This window comes from Malaclemys terrapin, chromosome 8 (assembly GCF_027887155.1).
Source record: "Malaclemys terrapin pileata isolate rMalTer1 chromosome 8, rMalTer1.hap1, whole genome shotgun sequence".
NCBI classification, from domain to species: domain Eukaryota; kingdom Metazoa; phylum Chordata; order Testudines; family Emydidae; genus Malaclemys; species Malaclemys terrapin.
The window spans coordinates 81,434,984-81,453,351 of record NC_071512.1 but is presented as its reverse complement, the minus strand read 5'-3'; the positions used below and the strand labels follow the sequence as shown (position 1 = coordinate 81,453,351).

Below are 18,368 nucleotides of genomic sequence, written 5' to 3'. Positions count from 1 at the left end.
GTAAGTCAATTGGAAAAATACAGTAAACAGCAGATCACTTTTATTACACACAATACTTAAGATTTTAGTCTACTGATTACAAGCAGGTTAAAGATATTTGCACTCTACATTGCACAAATAGCAAGACATATATCGTATGTATTCTTTAGAACTACAGCAATACCTAGGCTCAATTAACAAAGTTTTGAGAAGCCATTGAATTTGGAGATTAAAATATTAGGACCATGATTTACAAGTGACATTTTTGTCCCTTTGGATTACTGAATTGATTGCCAAAAAGCTCTATTCTTCCCTCACCAAAACCACAAATATGAGATAAGTTTTAGACAGAGGGAAAATCAATCAGAAGGACATTTGTAGTATGTCATCAGCTTTTAAGGGTACTTGTTATCTACCCCTACATCTCCAAGCCTGCTGTCTAAAAAGTAGAACCAGGCCAAAGGCCAGGACTAATTCTTTCAAGTTTAAATGACCTATAGCATTTTCAAATGTCAATTCTCCTTTTCACACAATACAGATAACTTAGAGGCAGCAACTGGTCCAAAAGTAAGATACTGCTACTGTATTTTCAACTTTCATGGTTTTATCTTGAGTCTGACATTTAGTGTTCTAGAGCCCCAGATCCTGAGTCAGATTACATTTTTAAAGAGTTGTTTGTTCTTAAAAAAGTGTCTAGCCTTTATGGTTGCAGAGAAAATCTTGAGAGCATTGATTATGTGCATATTAATGGCTCATCAAAAAGAAAGCAAATAAGGAGGACCCAAAGTTGCAGAGGGGTTAGTGAGGTTTTTAATCTCATGATTTTGCAGGGCCTGACTCATGATTTCTGAATGGTTGGAGTGGACAGTACTATAATAGGACCTAGCATAAATGCAGTGACAGGACTTTTTTCTGTTAAGCTTGCTAAGACTGCAGCCAAAGATGGTAAAGAGCATCAAGCAAATGTTAGAGAGAAGAGAAGAATTGAACAGATTAAATTCTTTATTACATTCTTCAGCACAAGAGCTTCTTACTGTGGTATTTTGGAGTCAAAGTGAAGAGCTTGTAAGGCTACACTCAAAAACATTTTTGTTCTAAATAGGTCAACAAAAGGACAGAATTTTGTTTCCATTAAATTGTGAAATTAGATTTGCTTCCCCTGTTCTTATCTGAGTTTTGAATATACTGGAAAGACATTTTAAATAGACAAATAAAGTTTTAAAGCTACATGTGCTAGAAAATTCTCCTTCATTCACAATTTATATCCAATATCCAACTGTAAGTCATTAAAAATTCATTTCTCCTTCAGTTGTTGCACGAAGTCATTGTACTCAGCTGTATACAAGGGTCTGCATGGTATTAATTCTCCAGAGAGTATGAGAGTACTTAAAGAGGCCTGAAAATCATAGTTTCTTAACGTTGAAAATTATTACTAGGACCGACAATAAAGGTATATTTAAAACTGCTCATTATAATTTCCCGTTTTGAGGACTCTTATTGCTGCAGGTTTTAGTGTACATGATGGATTCCAATGTCCTTTAACAAAATTTGTTTTCAGAGTAGCAGCCGTGTTAGTCTGTATCCGCAAAAAGAACAGGAGTACTTGTGGCACCTTAGAGACTAACAAATTTATTAGAGCATAAGCTTTCGCGGACTACAGCCCACTTCTTCGGATTTGACATTTCTTAAATCTTACTCGTCTTGGCTTAAAGGCAGTATGTCCTCCTTGTCATACAGGATTTTCGGTTTCTGTGGCCAATTAAAATATATATATCTCCTCTCCCCCACAGACATTTTTAGAACAGAGTAGGCCATACTCAATTACTAACAAATATTTTCACTCTATTAACTTGCAGGCAAACCAGCAGTGGTACCGACACTCAACAAGCTTATTGCATTGACACCACACACATTTTAGATCAAACAATCATACCTTCATAAACAAGCACTGCCAGAGTCTCTCCATCTCCACACTATCATAAGTAGTAAAGGAAGTTACTTTAAGAACTCCACTTATGATTTTGGAGGTCATAAACCAATTATAGGGGGTGGGGGGAGGAAGCATGGCTAGAAGAGTAACTTTTATTCACCCTTGGTTATATTCAAGGCTCCATGAGGACTCAGAGTGGGAATAGTTCTCAACACACACACGTTACAGGTCTGCTTCCAGCAATACAGGTCATTTTATTGTTGATGTTTTAAGAACATGTTGCAGGCTTCCATCTCATAACCACCACATCCAAAGTCCTGGGAAGGATTCTATAATAGTTAGGGGAATACATACTGGGGCCTGAAATTCTCTTGATAATGCTACATGGGTCTTCAAGCAGGGGGCAGATCTTACATAAGGTCTGAAAAATCAAGTATTCCACACATAGTGCCATTGACTTCAATGAGAATGATACATTGGTAGAGAGAGCAGGACTAGCTAGTCAGTACTACAATGCCCAGAGACACAAGAAGCAATTAGAATTAAAACTCTGGCATAGCTTTGGATCTCTTTGTATAGGGTTAACTCAACTTCAGTTTCTTTTTAATGAAGTATTAGGGTATTTAAATAGTAACAAACTTTCATTCTTTGTACTTGAAAACTTTTAAGAGCAAAGTCCATAGTCCTATCATCTAGGATGATCTCTGCCAAGTATTTTTATTCCAAGTCACCAACAAGGTAGCCTTACAATAGAGGACTGAAAGTGCCAACACACTGAAAAAACCTACAGGTTAAAAAAAGCGTTATAGCCATGAAAAGTTGTAAGGAAAGTAACATTTAGGAAATATTGTAGGGTTTTTAGGCACAGTTTCAACAGCACCAACACTATTACCATAGAAACAGCTTTCCTTAGTTAGCTAGAACCTTTCCTTAAAGCAAAAAAAAAAAAAAAAAAGAAGAAGCATATCAAGTCTGATCTATTTGTAGGTAATTTTAAGGAATTACTCACTTTGGTATCCATGTTTAAAATAGTTAAAACATTTCAAAAGTTAACTCATGTTTCCCAAAGCTTCACTCAAAATGTGGCAGCCTGGCACTCTAAAGAGACTATACAATGTCATGGATAAATGAAGGAAGGAAATTGTTCCCCATCTCTACACCCTAAAGGTAGCTTCACAGAGCCTTTCACTGCAGAGTTTTCCCCAACCTCCTGGGAAGTGAGATATCAAAGGGGGACTGCGCACAAACTGACCTTTTGGAGGATAACAATAGAAAAACTGCATTTCGCAGTCTGCTCGTGTGCCTTTCTCCTCCATGGCCGCTTAGCTATTTTCCCCAGGGCAGCACCACCTACAGAAACTGATATATTTACTTATTTAACAGTAGCCCTGACACATTATTTATATAACCTGCCCCTCGGCAAACTAAACAGGGCGATCTTGTTAGCATCTCTGCAAAGTGCAAGGACACCTGATGCCAATAGCCCGTGCGCGTCAACCCACGTACCTACAGCAGCCAGCTGGGAAGGTGCAAATTGCTCTGGTGAGAAGGCGTCAGTGGGGAGTTGGTTTCATAGCCGCATACGCACCTTTCCTGGCCTGTGGCCGAAGGGGACAAGTGAAGCGAGGAAGCGTTGGCGTCTAACAGCAGCAGAGCCCAGAACCTCATCTCCGGGATTAACTGATACTGCAGTAGCACTAGCGGCACGTGACAGCCGCTCAGCTCCTCCAGCAGCCTCCTCCCACTGGCAGACTGAATTTCATTGAGGTCCGAGTCCTCCTCGCTTCGGTATTTTCCCTCTCTTCATCTACATCATACCAGATCCCCCAACCTGCAAATAATAGTCCTAAAAACTACTGTGTGATGAGCCGAGCCACAGATCAAGTTGCTGCAGCCCTTACAGTCCTCTTCCTTATCTGTCACTTTAGAAGAGTAGGAACCTATTTTAATCCTTCTTTCTCTTCTTGCTCTGGTCCCAAAACGCTATGCAGACATAAAAATCATACGCTGAAAACAAACCTATATCGGTACTTGCAATACCAATAGCATGTAGGTAATCAACAGGGAAGATTCTAAATAAACACCTGTTTTACTCGTCACTATTATAATGTTTACTTTTGCATGTCGTTCAGCCTAGACACTCAGAATGAGTGAAGTCATTGTCATTTTTGTTTATCATCCGTTTCCTTTTCAGAGTCTCAGTAAGCTAATGTGTGGGGGTGCAAACACTGCAGGGAAATGTTTATTTGTATAAAATTTGCATTGGAATTGGATATTATTCAATAAAATTGAATGTTTCTATTGATTTAGCTTGTTTGTATACAACTTAAATTTGGGGCCAAATCTGAACTGAAGTGTTACCTTAAATATGCTTTGCACAAAGAATAATGTTTACTATAGTAATTATATCATTTTTCATGCTGTAGTAGAAGGGGTTAAAACACAGGATATGTGGGTTGTTTCGTTGATGTTGCCACTAACTTCCTGTTTGACTTTGGATAAGTCACTTGCCCTCTCTGTGTTCTAGTTTCCTCATCTGAAAATGGGACTAATAATCCTGGTCTATCTCACAGAGGTATGGTGAGGATTATTTTCTAATGTTTGTAAAGTGCTTTGAAATTGTTGGAAGAAAAATCTTATAAGAAGCGCTGAACTTCTTATACTGTTTCTTGGAATATATATATATATATATATATATATATATATATATATAATGTGTGTGTGTGTGTATGTATGTGTGTATATATATATATATATATATATATATATATATATATATATATATATATATATAGTTTCTTGGAATGTAATGTCACAGACCGTTACACAAGATGTTTTGGAATATTATGTATGTACTGTAATACTAGTTGTGTGTGTGACTGGATTTCTCCCCCCCTCGTGTTCCTGGTTTGGAAGAAAGAATACACTATGCTGTAATTAGTTTCATCTGGATCTTTTAATAAAATCTTCATCCTCCAGTAACAAAATCATAATTACGAAGAGCAGTCTGCGTGGGGCGGGGGAGGGTTGAGCTATGCTGAATGACTTCTATTGACTATAGCTCTGCACAGGCACTCATCATAAACATCAAATCTAATTAACCTATTAAAGTTATTAGCTAGACTTCAAAGAGACAATAAGCCTCTTTCCCGAGGATCAGTCACTCCCGAACTAGGATACAAAAGATCACTTTGGTACAGCTGCCTACGGTGAGGGTAGTTTCAAGAAAGAGAGAAACTGCCCTAAGAACGTGGGAATAGTACTGATCTACCTGCTGCCCCCTTACCCAACCTGCGGCAGGCTCCGTAGTGGCAAGAAAACTTTTCCTTTATAATTACGGGGGGGACAACTGGGAAAGTCAGAGGCAGTATCAGCAGACTTAAGAGAGATTAGGACCCTCCTGGTTGTGTGGAAAGGAACAGAAGAAAATGGCACTCCTGTCCCCTAGGTGGTCATTATTACTGTATTGCAGTAACATCTAGAAGGCTCAATCAAGGGCCCCATTGAGCGAGATGCTGTACACAGAACAAAAAGATGAACCTTAGTCCCAAAGAGCTTACAATCAAGTAACTCAATCTAAATGATTCTCATGCTTCTCTTAAAAATATGTAAGACCAGCACTGAAGGAGGGAGATTTACAAACAAAAGCAAAACAAACTATCTCACCAAAGCAGCTAAATTCCCATCCCTATCTGGAGAGACTCACAACAGCCTTAAAATGACCCCAAATCAAGGAGAACCCCCAAACACGGGGGACTTTCAATTTCAGGGCCTGGAAGGGGGGCAATGGAACTGGGACATGAGCTGCTTTGGGGGGAGAGGGGCAGCTTTAGCAACCGAGGGGGAATCTTGACACAGTTGTAGAGGCTATGTCGGAAAAGCTAGCACAAAAACAAAGGTCTTCCAGCAGCAGCTTGTGGTTAATTTTTTTTGGGGTGTGTGTGAAGTGTCTCCCTCTCTATGGATAAGCTTTGGGGCAGCAGGTCCGTTCCCCCTGCCTTCACCTTAAACACAGATTGCAGGGATCTGATAACCATCCTTCTCCTCGCAGCCAGGTGCCTATACCCCACGCAGGCCTCTCCTTTGCTGCACTGAATAGCCAGAGGAGCCCACAATGCGCCCAGAACAGACCCTTTCTTCATCCTCCCCAGTGAAGAGACCGCAATCCCCAGCATGCACTGCTCGCTGTCTCACACCAGTGGCTACGAGAATGGCAGCGCATAGCATGCTGGGAATTGTAGTATTCTCGGTATCGCTTTTAGAACAGAACTCGTCTCTCTCAGCCAATCGGGGCTTCCCTGGCAGGGGGCGGGTTGAACTCGAAGGCGCGTATTGCCTGATAGTATTGTCAGTCCCGCTTGTCTCTCGGCCCTAGCAACTGAAGCATCCTAACGACGCCTGCAGCGTGGAGCACAGACCCCAGAGCGGACCCCTGAGCCTGCAGGCAGGTAACGGGGGCTGGGGGCAGACGGGGGTTCTGGGCGTGGAGGTAGCAGCCGAGCTCAGGGTGACCATCTGGGAGCACAGAGGGGTAATCACAGGGGCAGGGTGACCCCCATCCCCACTCAGTGAGAGACACCCCACTCTCAGCCGCTCGCCCACCAAAACACTCACCACCCCGGTATGCAGCACGCAGCCCCAGCAGGGCGTGGGAGAAAGGGGAGGGGTAGGGGAGCAAGGGGCTTAGAAATGGTGAGGAGTGATTGGGATGGCAAGAGAAAGCAGTGAAGCCAAAAAGGAGACAGAGGAAGAAAGGCCAAATCAGCAAAGAAAACATCTTTGAGAGAGATGGGGAGAGAGAGATTTTAATTAGCATCTAAAATGAATGATAAAATATGGCCTAAGGAAAAACATAAACACTGTTAAAAGGGGGTGGAAAAGAAACATCAGGATAAAGAGAAGAAAGGAAAAGGTGGTATTAGGAAGCTTGCTTTGGGCGATATTTTGAACCTGTGATTTAATCTCATTTTGGTGGTTTCTAGCAACAACCACCACAATGTGAAAATGGTCCTGACCTTGGGACCCAGACCTAGCCTCCACTTGGACACTATAGAATTTATAACATAGGCCTGTTGTACAGATCACCCTCATTTTCTTTTTGAAAAATTGCAGTGTAGGCAGGGAGATGGCCTGTGTGCATTGCAGACTCCACTTAAGGCAAAAATGCACTGTCCACACTTCTCAAGATGAACATGCAGGGACCTGTAGATTTCCATGAGCATCTCTGCTCAGGATAAAATGGAGTATTGCATGCCATGGTCTGTAGCCTTAGCAAAGACAGTACCTACAAGGTGGCTGAAAATATGATCAAAACGGAGCATGGCATGCTGAAACCTGTAGTCAGAATTCCTTGTATTCTCTGGAATTTACCTTGGAATCCACACTGTGCTGCAGGATTGTGCTCTAGAATCTAAAGATTTTATTTTAAAAATATTATGTTTCTAGTCCCCGTGGTTGCAAAGAAAAGCTTGAAAATGTTAATCAGATGTAAGCTGATGCATTGCAGTCTTCCTGAGACTATAGACACCCAGAAACCATATCTCAGAGATGTGTACACTGATCCCGCTTCCCAGTGAGATGACTGAGACCTAAATATGACATTTTAAATGTCAACATTTTTACATTGCTGATAATTTTAGCAGAAACATCTAACTCACGTTCCTCAGTCTCTAACTACCTCCCTACGTCCTCTCAGGTGACAAAGCCCATCGAGCACCTAGTGAGGCCCTGATTCAGGAAAGCATTTAAGTATATGTTTGACTGCTGTGGAACTACTCACATGCTCAGATGCTTGCTTGGATCAGGGCCTCAATTGCCAAAAATTCTAGTTTCATTCCAAACAACTTCTGTAATGCAGTTATACATTGTCAGTTCATATATTTGGAGGCATATCAAAAACTGTGTAAGGCAGGTTACATCAAGTTAATCAAAATAAACAACACAAGGGCTTCTGTACAGATTTGATCATTCTTAGCTGTTACTGTTAACAATTGTAGCTTTCTCTCCCCCCCAGACAGAAGTGTGCTTTTTAAGTTGCCAGTGTTCCTTTAATTTAGATCTGGTGACACAGACAACAAAATAACAAAGTATGTTTTTGATACTTTGCTGGTACTGTTTTGTTCTGTAGAAGTATATTTGATGATTCTGTTTTTTTAAATTGTAATAAATCAGTTTTAAATTAGTAATATACACAAACATGACCTTAAGTGGTTCAATTAGGCCACTAATTAATCATTCTTCCTTCTCAGTTTAGACAGGATCCCTTGCATTGCTCATAACTAATCACCTTTTTCTTTCTGTGGCACCCAGCAACTTTGTGGATTTGTTTCATAACTCTAATTTTTTTGGTCCATTAAACAATTCGGAGAACATTCTGATCTTCATTTTTCTTCTGAGAGTCTAAGGTTCAGGACTGCACATCGGTTCCATGATGCCAATTAATCTGTAAAATATCAAACACAAAGTTGTCAGACGATGTCTGCTTGGACATTACCAGTTAATATATGATCTTGTTCTGACAATTTGTGCTGAAAATGGACTCCTCATAGTTTCTGAAAGATTTTAGATAGTAAATTACATGTATCTGTTGACATAAACAGCCCACAGATAAAATATCTGGTTTATTTAATACTGGGGTTTGTATATTATATTATGTTTTCAATAACTATTCTTTGTATAGATGTTTTGTACACTCTGCTGTTATTTTTCAAGTTTAGTGTTCAGGTATTTAGTTAATGAACATGACTATGAAAATATTGCATTTGGATATTTATAGAGAAATACATGTAATGGAGTCCTACTCTTATGCAGTATAAGAACTCAGAGAGAGCTCTCTGTGAGGATAGGAACCGAACATGGACAAAACATTTCTGCTTGACATTAAACTCCTGGCCTCTTCTGAAAAATTCACAGAGCAAGATTCTTATTTGGATTGTAAGCTCCCCTGGGCAGGAGACACTCCTTTTTCTGTGTTTTATACATTGTTGACCATACTGTCAGTGCTTAACAAAAAGTGACTAACAAAATGTTATTCAAGTAATAGTGGAAGTTGTACTTAACTTGGCAGAATAGATACTTGGCAAGGTTGATAGTACCTATTATGATTTGTGCTACATTTTTCTAAGTCTAGTGGCTACTGTTCAGGAATGAGAATCAGGAGATCTCATTCTTAGTTTTTAGTCTGTCTCTGGCACAACTTTGTGAGCTGAGGCAAGACACTGAGGGCCAGATTTTCAAAAGTGTCCTCTAAGTTTGGGTGCCTTGCTTTTTTAGTTTTTTATCTAAGACACTACTGTATCTAAACTTAGGAAACCAAATATGGAGATGTCCAAAGTAGAGGCAAGTCCTGAAAATGTTTGCTTTAGCTTATACACTAAGGATCAACAGGAGACCCTAGCATAATACTAAAGTGAATGTTATAATATTTTAGAGACTTTGATTCATGTCAGCTACCCACAGGGGGCTCATAAAGGTTAAGGCCTTGATTCTCCACTGCATTGCACTTTGTACAGCTACATACCTCTGAGTAATATGTTGCCAAATCAAAATGGTAGCATTTTACATCCACTTTGCATAGATGTAAATGGTAGGGGCCTGGTTCTGTTTCCAGTGAAATCTATAGAAGTTTTGCTGTTGAGTTCAGTAGGAAAAAGATCAGGCCCTAAGAGTGTCCTAACTACAGACAAATGTGTGCCTAGAGAATGACAAATATTGAGTCAGAACGGATGTATTGTTTTTGAGATTATAAAGGAAGGCTAATTAGATTTTTTTCTAACTATATTGTAATAAATGTATGTCCATCTGTCTCCCAGCTGGTACCTAAGCGGCCTCTGTGGGTTCCAGATTTGATCCCCATCACTCAACTCCGTTACATTTCACACTCCCACCCACCCCCACAATCTTCCTGCCAACCCCTCACTTGTCTGTATGACCTCTCAGTTGTACAGAGGATAAAGGGGGAAGAATTAAGTAAACTGGAGAGATTTTTTTAAAATTTATTTTAAAGAGATTTGTTTGTGAACTCTTGTTCTCAGCACAGTAGCTTTAAAGTCAAGCAAAAGAATGGAACGTAGGGATGTCTTATACATTATTATGCTTTGTAAGTTGCTTTCTTAAAATAAGTCGTGATTAATCTCAGATATTTCAGTGTTTCCTCTATTCATGTGATTTATGGTTTTGATTACTCACTAGAAACAAATCAAAATTTCCAATCTGGATTTATTTCAATACTGAATAAGGAAGTGGTGAGGTAAGGGAATGTGACTGTACTAAATATTCAAATGGTTCATCTTGCCCTCCAATTAATTTTCAGAATTACTGTCTGCTTTGTTTGTGTTGGAAAACATTCTCTCTTTCATCCAGGGGCTTCAAGCTTCTGGCTCAAGTTAGAGCAGCGACAGGATCCCTTTGTGGGATCAGGACCACAGACAGTGCTAGTGGGCAACAGTTGTTTTAAATTTACAACGGTATGGATCAGTAGTGACTTTCTGTGTGTAAGAAAATTGATCTGTATACTTGCATTTGTCAATCTTGTGCCTTCCTTTATGGTGTGCCATGTAGGATTTTTTTTGTAGGGCTGTGCTTGGAGGTTTTGACAACATTTTCTCTATCTTTTTAGCCAAATCTTTATCATAATATGCCCATAAAGATAGATTACCTTTCTTCTTGTCTTTTGGAGCAGCATGCAATCATTCTAATTAGACAGTCCCAACACATTTTTCAAAACACAGAGGTTAAAATGTGTCTCAGAACTGTAAGATAAGCACACTACTCAATGCAAAGCCTGAGTTCAAGAATATAGATAGGCAAGAATCAATGAGTACATTTTATGCACAACATAAATATATTTCTAGGAAAGGAGTTGGAAAGTGAGTTTAGTTATACATTAGCAATCTTCAGTAGAAATTATTATGGACAAGTTTCATGATATCAAATTAAGATTGAGTAAACATATGGTAAAATCTTGAATCCTTCACTTTAGAGTCATTCCATGTAAAATCAGTAAATATGTTTCTTCTCAGAATGTGATTCAATTGTAAGTCTTTGTTAATTCTCATAAAATGGCAGCTCCAGAACTGCAGTGGTTTCAGAGTTCTGGAACATTAACCCATCTTGTGCGAGTGCGGTTATGACCAATGGTAAAAGTAGGTGGTTTATATTTATACAACTCATGAGTGGATTTAAGCAAGGGGACCATATTTGCACTAATCAGTCATGATTAACAATTTCTTAAATGCAGGTGCTGCCCATCACCTATCATTCCCATGCTCTGATAAAAGAGGAAAAATAGATTATTTCTAGATTATAGTTTTCTAGTTTGTTAATGGTGAAACAGAAAATGGTGTGTGGGGGGGGGGGGGAATCCCAAATACTGTAAAAAAAAAAAATAATAATTACAGTGAAGCCTGACCTGACTCCCATTGAAGTCAATGACAAAATATATATTGATTTCAGTGGCAGCTGGATTAGGCCCCAAATCTAGAATAATAGATGACCAGTTCTACTTCTCTTTGCTAGCAGCTGCCTCCAAATTAAAATTTTACATGTTCTGGCTGTGCAGAGGAGAATATGGTATTTGATTTCTTATTCCTTCTAAAATGATTTAAGAGTAGTGGCATAAAAAAGAGAAGCACCAAGTTTCTCAGTGTGGGGGGGAAAATAATTAAAGGATCATCCTAACTTTTAGTTTAAATTACAAACACACACATCTAGACTTATTTCTTTTAATGTACGAACTAGGGCTGTTGATTAATCGCAGTTAATTAATGTGATTAACTAAAAATATTAATCACAATTTAAAAAATTAATCGTGATTAATCGCAGTTTTAATCGCACTGTTAAACAACAAAATACCAATTGACATTTATTAAATATTTTTGGATATTTTTCTACATTTTCAAATATATTGATTTCAATTAACACAGAATACAAAGTGTACACTGATCACTTTATATTATTTTTATTACAAATATTTGCACTGTAAAAATGATAAAAGAAACAGTATTTTTCAGTTCACCTCATACAAGTACTGTAGTGCAATCTCTATCATGAAAGTGCAACTTACAAACGTAGATTTATTTTGTTACATAACTGCACTCAAAAACAAAACAATGCAAAACTTTAGAGCCTACAAGTCCACTCACTCCTACTTATCGTTCAGCCAATCGCTAAGACAAATAAGTTTGTTTACATTTATGGGAGCTAATGCTGCCTACTTCTTATTTACAATGTGACCATAAAGTGAGAACAGGCATTCGCATTGGACTTTTGTGTCTGGCACGGCAAGGTATTTACGTGCCAGAGATGCTAAACATTTGTATGCCCCTTCAGGTGTCAGCCACCATTCCAGATGACATGCTTCCATGCTGATGATGCTCATTAAAAATATAATGCGTTAATTAAATTTGTGATTGAACTCCTTGGGGGAGAATTGTATGTCTCCGGCTCTATTTTACCCGCATTCTACCATATATTTCACGTTATAGAAGTCTCGGATGATGACTCAGCACATGTTCATTTTAAGAACACTTTCACTGCAGATTTGACAAACGCAAAGAAGGTACCAATGTGAGATTTCTAAAGATAGCTACAGCACTTGACCCAAGGTTTAAGAATCTGAAGTGCCATCCAAAATCTGAGGGGGATGAGGTGTGGAGCATGCCTTCAGAGGTCTTAAAAGAGCAACACTCTGATGCGGAAACTACAGAACCCGAACCACCAATAAAGAAAATCAACGTTCTGCTGGTGGCATTTGACTCAAATGATGAAAATGACCATTCGTCTGTCCACACTGCTTTGGATTGTTATCAAGCAGAACCCATCATGAGCATGGACACATGTCCTCTGAAATGTTGGTTGAAGCATGAAGGGACATATGAATCTTTAGTGCATCTAGCATGTAAATATCTTACGATGCTGGCTACAACAATATCATGCAAACACTTTTTCTCACTTTCAGGTGACATTGTAAACAAGAAGCGGGCAGATTATCTCCTGCAAATGTAAACAAACTTGTTTGTCTGAGCGATTGGCTGAACAAGAAATAGGACTGAGTGGACTTGTAGGCGCTAAAGTTTTACATTGTTTTATTTTTGAATGCAGTTATTTTTTGTATATAAATTCTACATTTGTAAGTTCAACTTTCATGATAAAGAGATTGCACTACAATACTTGTATTAGGTGAATTGAAAAAAGACTATTTCTTTTGTTTTTTACAGTACAAATATTTGTAATAAAAATAAATATAAAGTGAGCACTGTACACTTTGTATTGTGTTATAATTGAAATCAATATATTTGAAAATGTGAAAAACATCCACAAATATTTAAATAAATGGTATTCTATTATTGTTTAACAGTGTAATTAATCACAATTAATTTTTTTAATCACTTGACAGTCCTAGTACAAACCATTTTAGGCTTCTTAAAATACCTTTTTTAAATTTTTCCCCTGGGGAGTTTATATGCCCACATTAGAGAGACCTGTGGCACAATGCAACTGCCACTCTAGCCTTCATTACTTATGCTTAAATCTTCTGGTTGTTCACTAATAATATCTGACCTAAGAAAGCCTGGACCAATCTGGTTGTAAAAACTGCTAGTTAATTGGATGCTATGTGTATGTTTTCCACATGATGGTGCTGCAACTGTGTTTCATGGGTTTTTTGTTTTGTTTTGTCTTGTCTTCCCTGGCCCATACTGCTAGTAGGATACTATATTTATGTCAGGCAGAATAGACCCTTATTACAACCTGTGATCTCTGCTATTCTAATTGTTTTTTAATATAATAATAATTTTCATTATACATGCAAAAAGCTCAGTTGGACTATTTCAATGGAAAAGAAGGCAGAAGCAGAAAGCTGTTTTCTTGTGATTCTTTTATGTATTATGACTGTGGTGACCACTCTGAAGCAGAAAAAAAGAGCCTCTATACTTCTTTCCTAAACCCTCTCCCCTCCTTTGTGAGGGAGAAGTGGGAGGGAAGACGGAGAATGAAATAAGCCCGACGGCCACTGGTTGAGCCTCCAGATGTGTGTAGAGAATAATGAAGTCAAAGAAGAAATGTATGTGACTGTATGTTGTAACTAATTGTACAGTTGTTCAAGTTTGCCCTTAATGGTGTCAAACTAAAAAGTCAATTGAGACAAGTGGTCAGTTATTCTGGATTTACAGTGGTGGGAATGAGAACAGAATCTGGGCCTACAGCTTTTTCACATATTCAGCCTCATGTGTGATTTGTGGATATTTTAGGTTGAGGTCCCAGGCTAGGCTGAAGAAAAATAGTGCTGGTAATGTCCAGCAATTGAAATGCTATGGACTGTTAATTGACAATGAGGAAAAAAATGATGAACAGCAAAACCAGCATGGTTTGCTTGAGTCAGTGAGTCTTGTGGAAGCAGTCCGACAGTCTTGACTGAACTATCTACAAATCCCTAATTTTCCCCTGTGATAAAGAAAACTGTGGTCAGGGAATGGCATATCATTTAACTGGTCATTGTATCTTCTATGATATTATCTTCACTGTACTGGAATTTGCTCCTGTGGAACTGGAATCCTCCAAAGATGGGAGTTACCTGTCTTCGAGAAGTTTAGGTGAGAGGAAGGAGTGAGACACTGAAAACTGTAGGTAGCACAGTTTTATTCATTTTGAGCTGTGTTGAGATAGTAGCACCAACAAATTCTAGTTAGAATAAAAATACAGATAAATATCTCTTTGGTAATCCTCTGTACATTACTTCTGACAAATGCTCCTGTCTATGTTTAAAAACACTGGGACAAATAATTACACCTGTGGTACTCCACATGTTCCATGAAGACTGTAGCAAAAGTACACAGCTTTGTTTGTGCGTGAAACCTACTTTCACTATGTTATTTACCTTTTAAATTATTCAGCCCGGGAACAATCAATATTATAACTAGTCTACGAAGGGCTTGTCTACATGGCACAGCAGTGTGCGTGAGAGGATGTAATTTCTAAACTGTACTGCATTGCACGCCAACTAGCCCATATAGACACTGCTGGCACACATTAAAAGTTCCCTAGTGACCACCCTACGTTAACGTACTATGGAATTTTTACTGCCAGATAGTGCACAGCATACTGGTGTGCTTTAAAAAGCACACACCTCTAGCGCACATTGCTGTGCTATGTAGACATGCCCTAAAACAGAAGCAACAGCATTTTCCAACTATAAGATGCATTGTCAAAAGTACAGTAAGTTTGGGGCATAAACATTTAGACAGTTCCTTTAGACATGGATGAAAAATACTTTAGTGATAAGCTGTATAAATGTAAGCCTTGGCCAAACTTCTCATTTTGGCCAGTGGCAAACTTGACCCTTTGATTACAATATATTAATGCTATATATATCATCTTTCCAGACAGAAATCTGAAAAATGTTAGAAAGTGCAAAATCCAGCAAGACCTCTGCACTAAGTGCCAAAGGCTCAGTAAAGAAACTTAAAGGAGAAACCAAAGCTAAAGGATCAGCCAAAGGCAAGCGAAAACAGCTTGGTATGTATGATACTACAGTTGTAAAGAAAGATGTTGCCTAGATTTACATGGCAGCTACGTACATTGCTTGGGCTAAAATGTTACAAATATACTAAGTACATTAAAACTCACTAATTTGCACCAATGACTGGGAGACTTGTTATGAATTATTACAACTTTGTGAATTAGCAAAACACATGCACCATGGACATTACATCACACAATTGACTATATTCATTTAGAGAAACATAGTTTAGATTTCTATGTAGCCTAGTGGATAGAGCATTGGACTGGGACTTAGGAGACCTTTTTTCTATTCCCAGCTCTGCCACTGGGCTGATGGGTGACCTTGGGCATGTAACATTACTGCTCTGTGACTCAGTTTCTCCAACTATAATGTTGGGATATTGATGCTTATCTCCTTGTAATGCATTTTGAGATCAACCAATAAAAAGCTTATGAGAGCTAAGTATGATTGATTATTATTGCTTTACAATGAAGACTGAGGTTTAAGTACAGGAAAATACTGAGGTATCTCAGGTGCCACTGTGCAGAAAATGTTCAGTGTTTAATATTTAATAGTGAGCATCATCAATGTACTATCATTTTTTAAAAATATTATGAAGTCTCACTGTAATAATATGTAATTTTACTGGAGTGCTCTGGTCTTATATCTCAGCTGAGAAGTGGGGAGCGAGAGTTAGCAAAGTGCAGGTTAGTGAGGTTCTTCTGTATATTGTAAGGAAAGAGTTTCTTCAGTGGTGTAGGCACATTCACCCAAGAGGTCACAATGTGCTATCAAGATGAGTGTCAAAATTGGACTCTGTGTGCTGCTGCACTGCCCTAAGGGGAGCTGGGCTGGAGTCACACCTGGAGAGGGCCAGCTGACTACAGCAGAAACCAGAAAGGAAACACACCTTAGTGAATGGTATCAATAAAAACCTCTTCAGTTAAAACATTATCAATACTATCAACAACAGGTCAGCACCCCAGGCTAGGTGTGGACCAGGGTCAGTTCATGAGTGTAGACTGGAGGCCTCTGTCCCCAGCCCAGGAAGGACTGAAACCACAGTCAGAGTCTGGATCCGGGCCTTTTTCTCAGGGCTTCACTTGTTATTCAAACACAAAACTCACAAAGTAACACTAAATAAAGCTATTCCCCAGTCCTTCTTCTGGCCATCTGCCTGGGGCTATGTCTACACCTCAGAGCCTATGCCTGCACAGCTACATCAGCATATGCTGGCCTAGCCCCCGATGTAGACACAGCACACACCAACAGAAAGGGGTTTTCCAACTGGAGTAGGAACACCACTCCCCAAACGACATTAGCTATACCAGCAGAAGCACTATTCTGTCAACATAGCTGTGTCTACAGGTCTCTGGTCTGGTCCTTGGGAGTTCTGGTTCCCGCAGTCAAGTGCTGAAGCGGCTCTTGCGCAAGAGCCTCTACCAAGTGTCCTCTCTCCTCGGCGGTCAGCCTAGAATGAGCTGGGCTGCTCCCTTTTATACTGAGGCAGCAGTTGGAGCATGCCCATCATGGTCTGGGGGGCAGGACTTCGGCCACCCATAATGTGGCGTTAACCCTTTCTTGCCTAGTGCGGGGTATGCACACCCTGTCACACCCTCCCAATCACTATGTCTAGTGAGTGCTACGCAGCAGAGCAGACTGAACGCCAGACCATTAATCCCTTCCTGTCCTGACCCATTGTAGGGATGCACAATGACTCCGGCAGCTCCGTACCCACTCCACCACTCTTTAGAAAGATGCAACATCTGTTCCTCTGAATACCAGCCAGTTCTTCTGATCAAAGTGTTTAGCGGACCCGGCCATTTACCATCCTATTCAGTCATGACCATTTCTGGGTGGCAAGTTACCCAGGGGATGCTATCAGGTAGAGTGCTGTGACTGCATTTGTGCCACAAGGTGGGAGATTTCCTCTTTGGTGTCTTGAGCACCTGTTCACAATAAACATGAATTTTATATTTCTCTCAAAATCCAAAGAAATACCAATGCCTCCTTAAAACACATTCAGACACTCATTCGAATAGGATTCGGTAGTTTCTTTCATAAAATCTAAGTTGAATAGAAAGTGTATTGTGCTGCCTCTTCACAGGTTAGATTTTATACATTATAAAGAATGTGTTGCCACATGTGTATGTTATCAAATTAAAGATTGTACAAGGATAACTAATGTATTAGAATTTTTTAAATGCCAACTTAACATCATGTTATTGTATTTCAGGTAAAAAAGATGAGGAAGAGGACATATCTATGGCTAGCATAGGTAAGTTCCATTATTGATCAGGATTTACAGTAACAATTTTAGAATATTTTACAGCACCCATAATCACTGAGGTTAATAATGTAGAAGAATAAGGAAAGATGAAGAAAAATGGGTGAGAAAGAATTAGAAATGATGAAAGACTACATCCTCCTGAACTAACTAGTAAGGTACAGCTGTCTGATCAGCAGGCAGCTTGGTGTGGAGTGTCGGATAGGAATAGCTTTCCCAACCTAGGAGCCTGTGTTATCAGGAGTTGAAAAGAGGAGACAACAGCTTGTGCTGAAGAGAGCAGTGGTTGTCAAGGGGAGGTGAAGTGTATTTACCAGATGATATTATTGTAAATTACCTGCAGTCAAAAGAAAAACTTTAATGTTTAAACAAAATATTTAGATTTCCTTTAATTGTTGTTGAACCATTCTTAAATCTGATTGGAAACTGATTTACAGTCCATTTCACTGGGGGTCTACCATTACCAGCACCACAAGTAGGAGCCAGTTTCAGCAAGGGAGTGGCGTGCAGAATTAGGTACAGAAATTCCAATTGCCATTTAAAAACTTCTAAAAGAATTCACGTCAACCACTTCTTCCTTAGTGGATATTTTTACCCTTGGATATTGAGTAAGATGAGTGCAATTTTTGTTTTTAATAAGTTAAGTCTAGATATATTCACGTCTTAAATATTGT

At 39.1% G+C, this 18,368-nt stretch overlaps 2 protein-coding genes across 9 annotated transcripts in view; one reads left to right on the top strand and one right to left on the bottom strand.

Moving 5' to 3' along the window:
- The window catches only part of MCOLN3 (mucolipin TRP cation channel 3), an 83,176-nt gene that overhangs the window by 22,274 nt on the left and 42,534 nt on the right, over nucleotides 1–18,368 (bottom strand). For 3 of the 8 annotated variants that reach the window (XM_054038456.1, XM_054038455.1, XM_054038457.1), the window contains exon 5: nucleotides 8,196–8,351. Coding sequence is in view for 2 of the 8 variants with exons in the window: in XM_054038462.1 (XP_053894437.1) it covers nucleotides 3,162–3,225 (64 nt within the window). In the remaining 6 variants the exon portion in view is untranslated. Of the gene's footprint in view, nucleotides 1–3,161; nucleotides 3,226–3,415; nucleotides 3,602–8,195; nucleotides 8,352–18,368 lie in introns of those variants that run through there. The other 5 variants (XM_054038459.1, XM_054038460.1, XM_054038461.1 and 2 more) reach the window with 5 other exon arrangements.
- The window catches only part of DNAI3 (dynein axonemal intermediate chain 3), a 43,488-nt gene continuing 39,667 nt past the window's right edge, over nucleotides 14,548–18,368 (top strand). Inside the window, exons 1-2 of the mRNA XM_054038453.1 lie at nucleotides 14,548–15,421; nucleotides 17,644–17,685. Of these exons, the coding sequence (XP_053894428.1) occupies nucleotides 15,304–15,421; nucleotides 17,644–17,685 (160 nt within the window). The 5' untranslated portion in view covers nucleotides 14,548–15,303. The remainder of the gene's footprint in view (nucleotides 15,422–17,643; nucleotides 17,686–18,368) is intronic.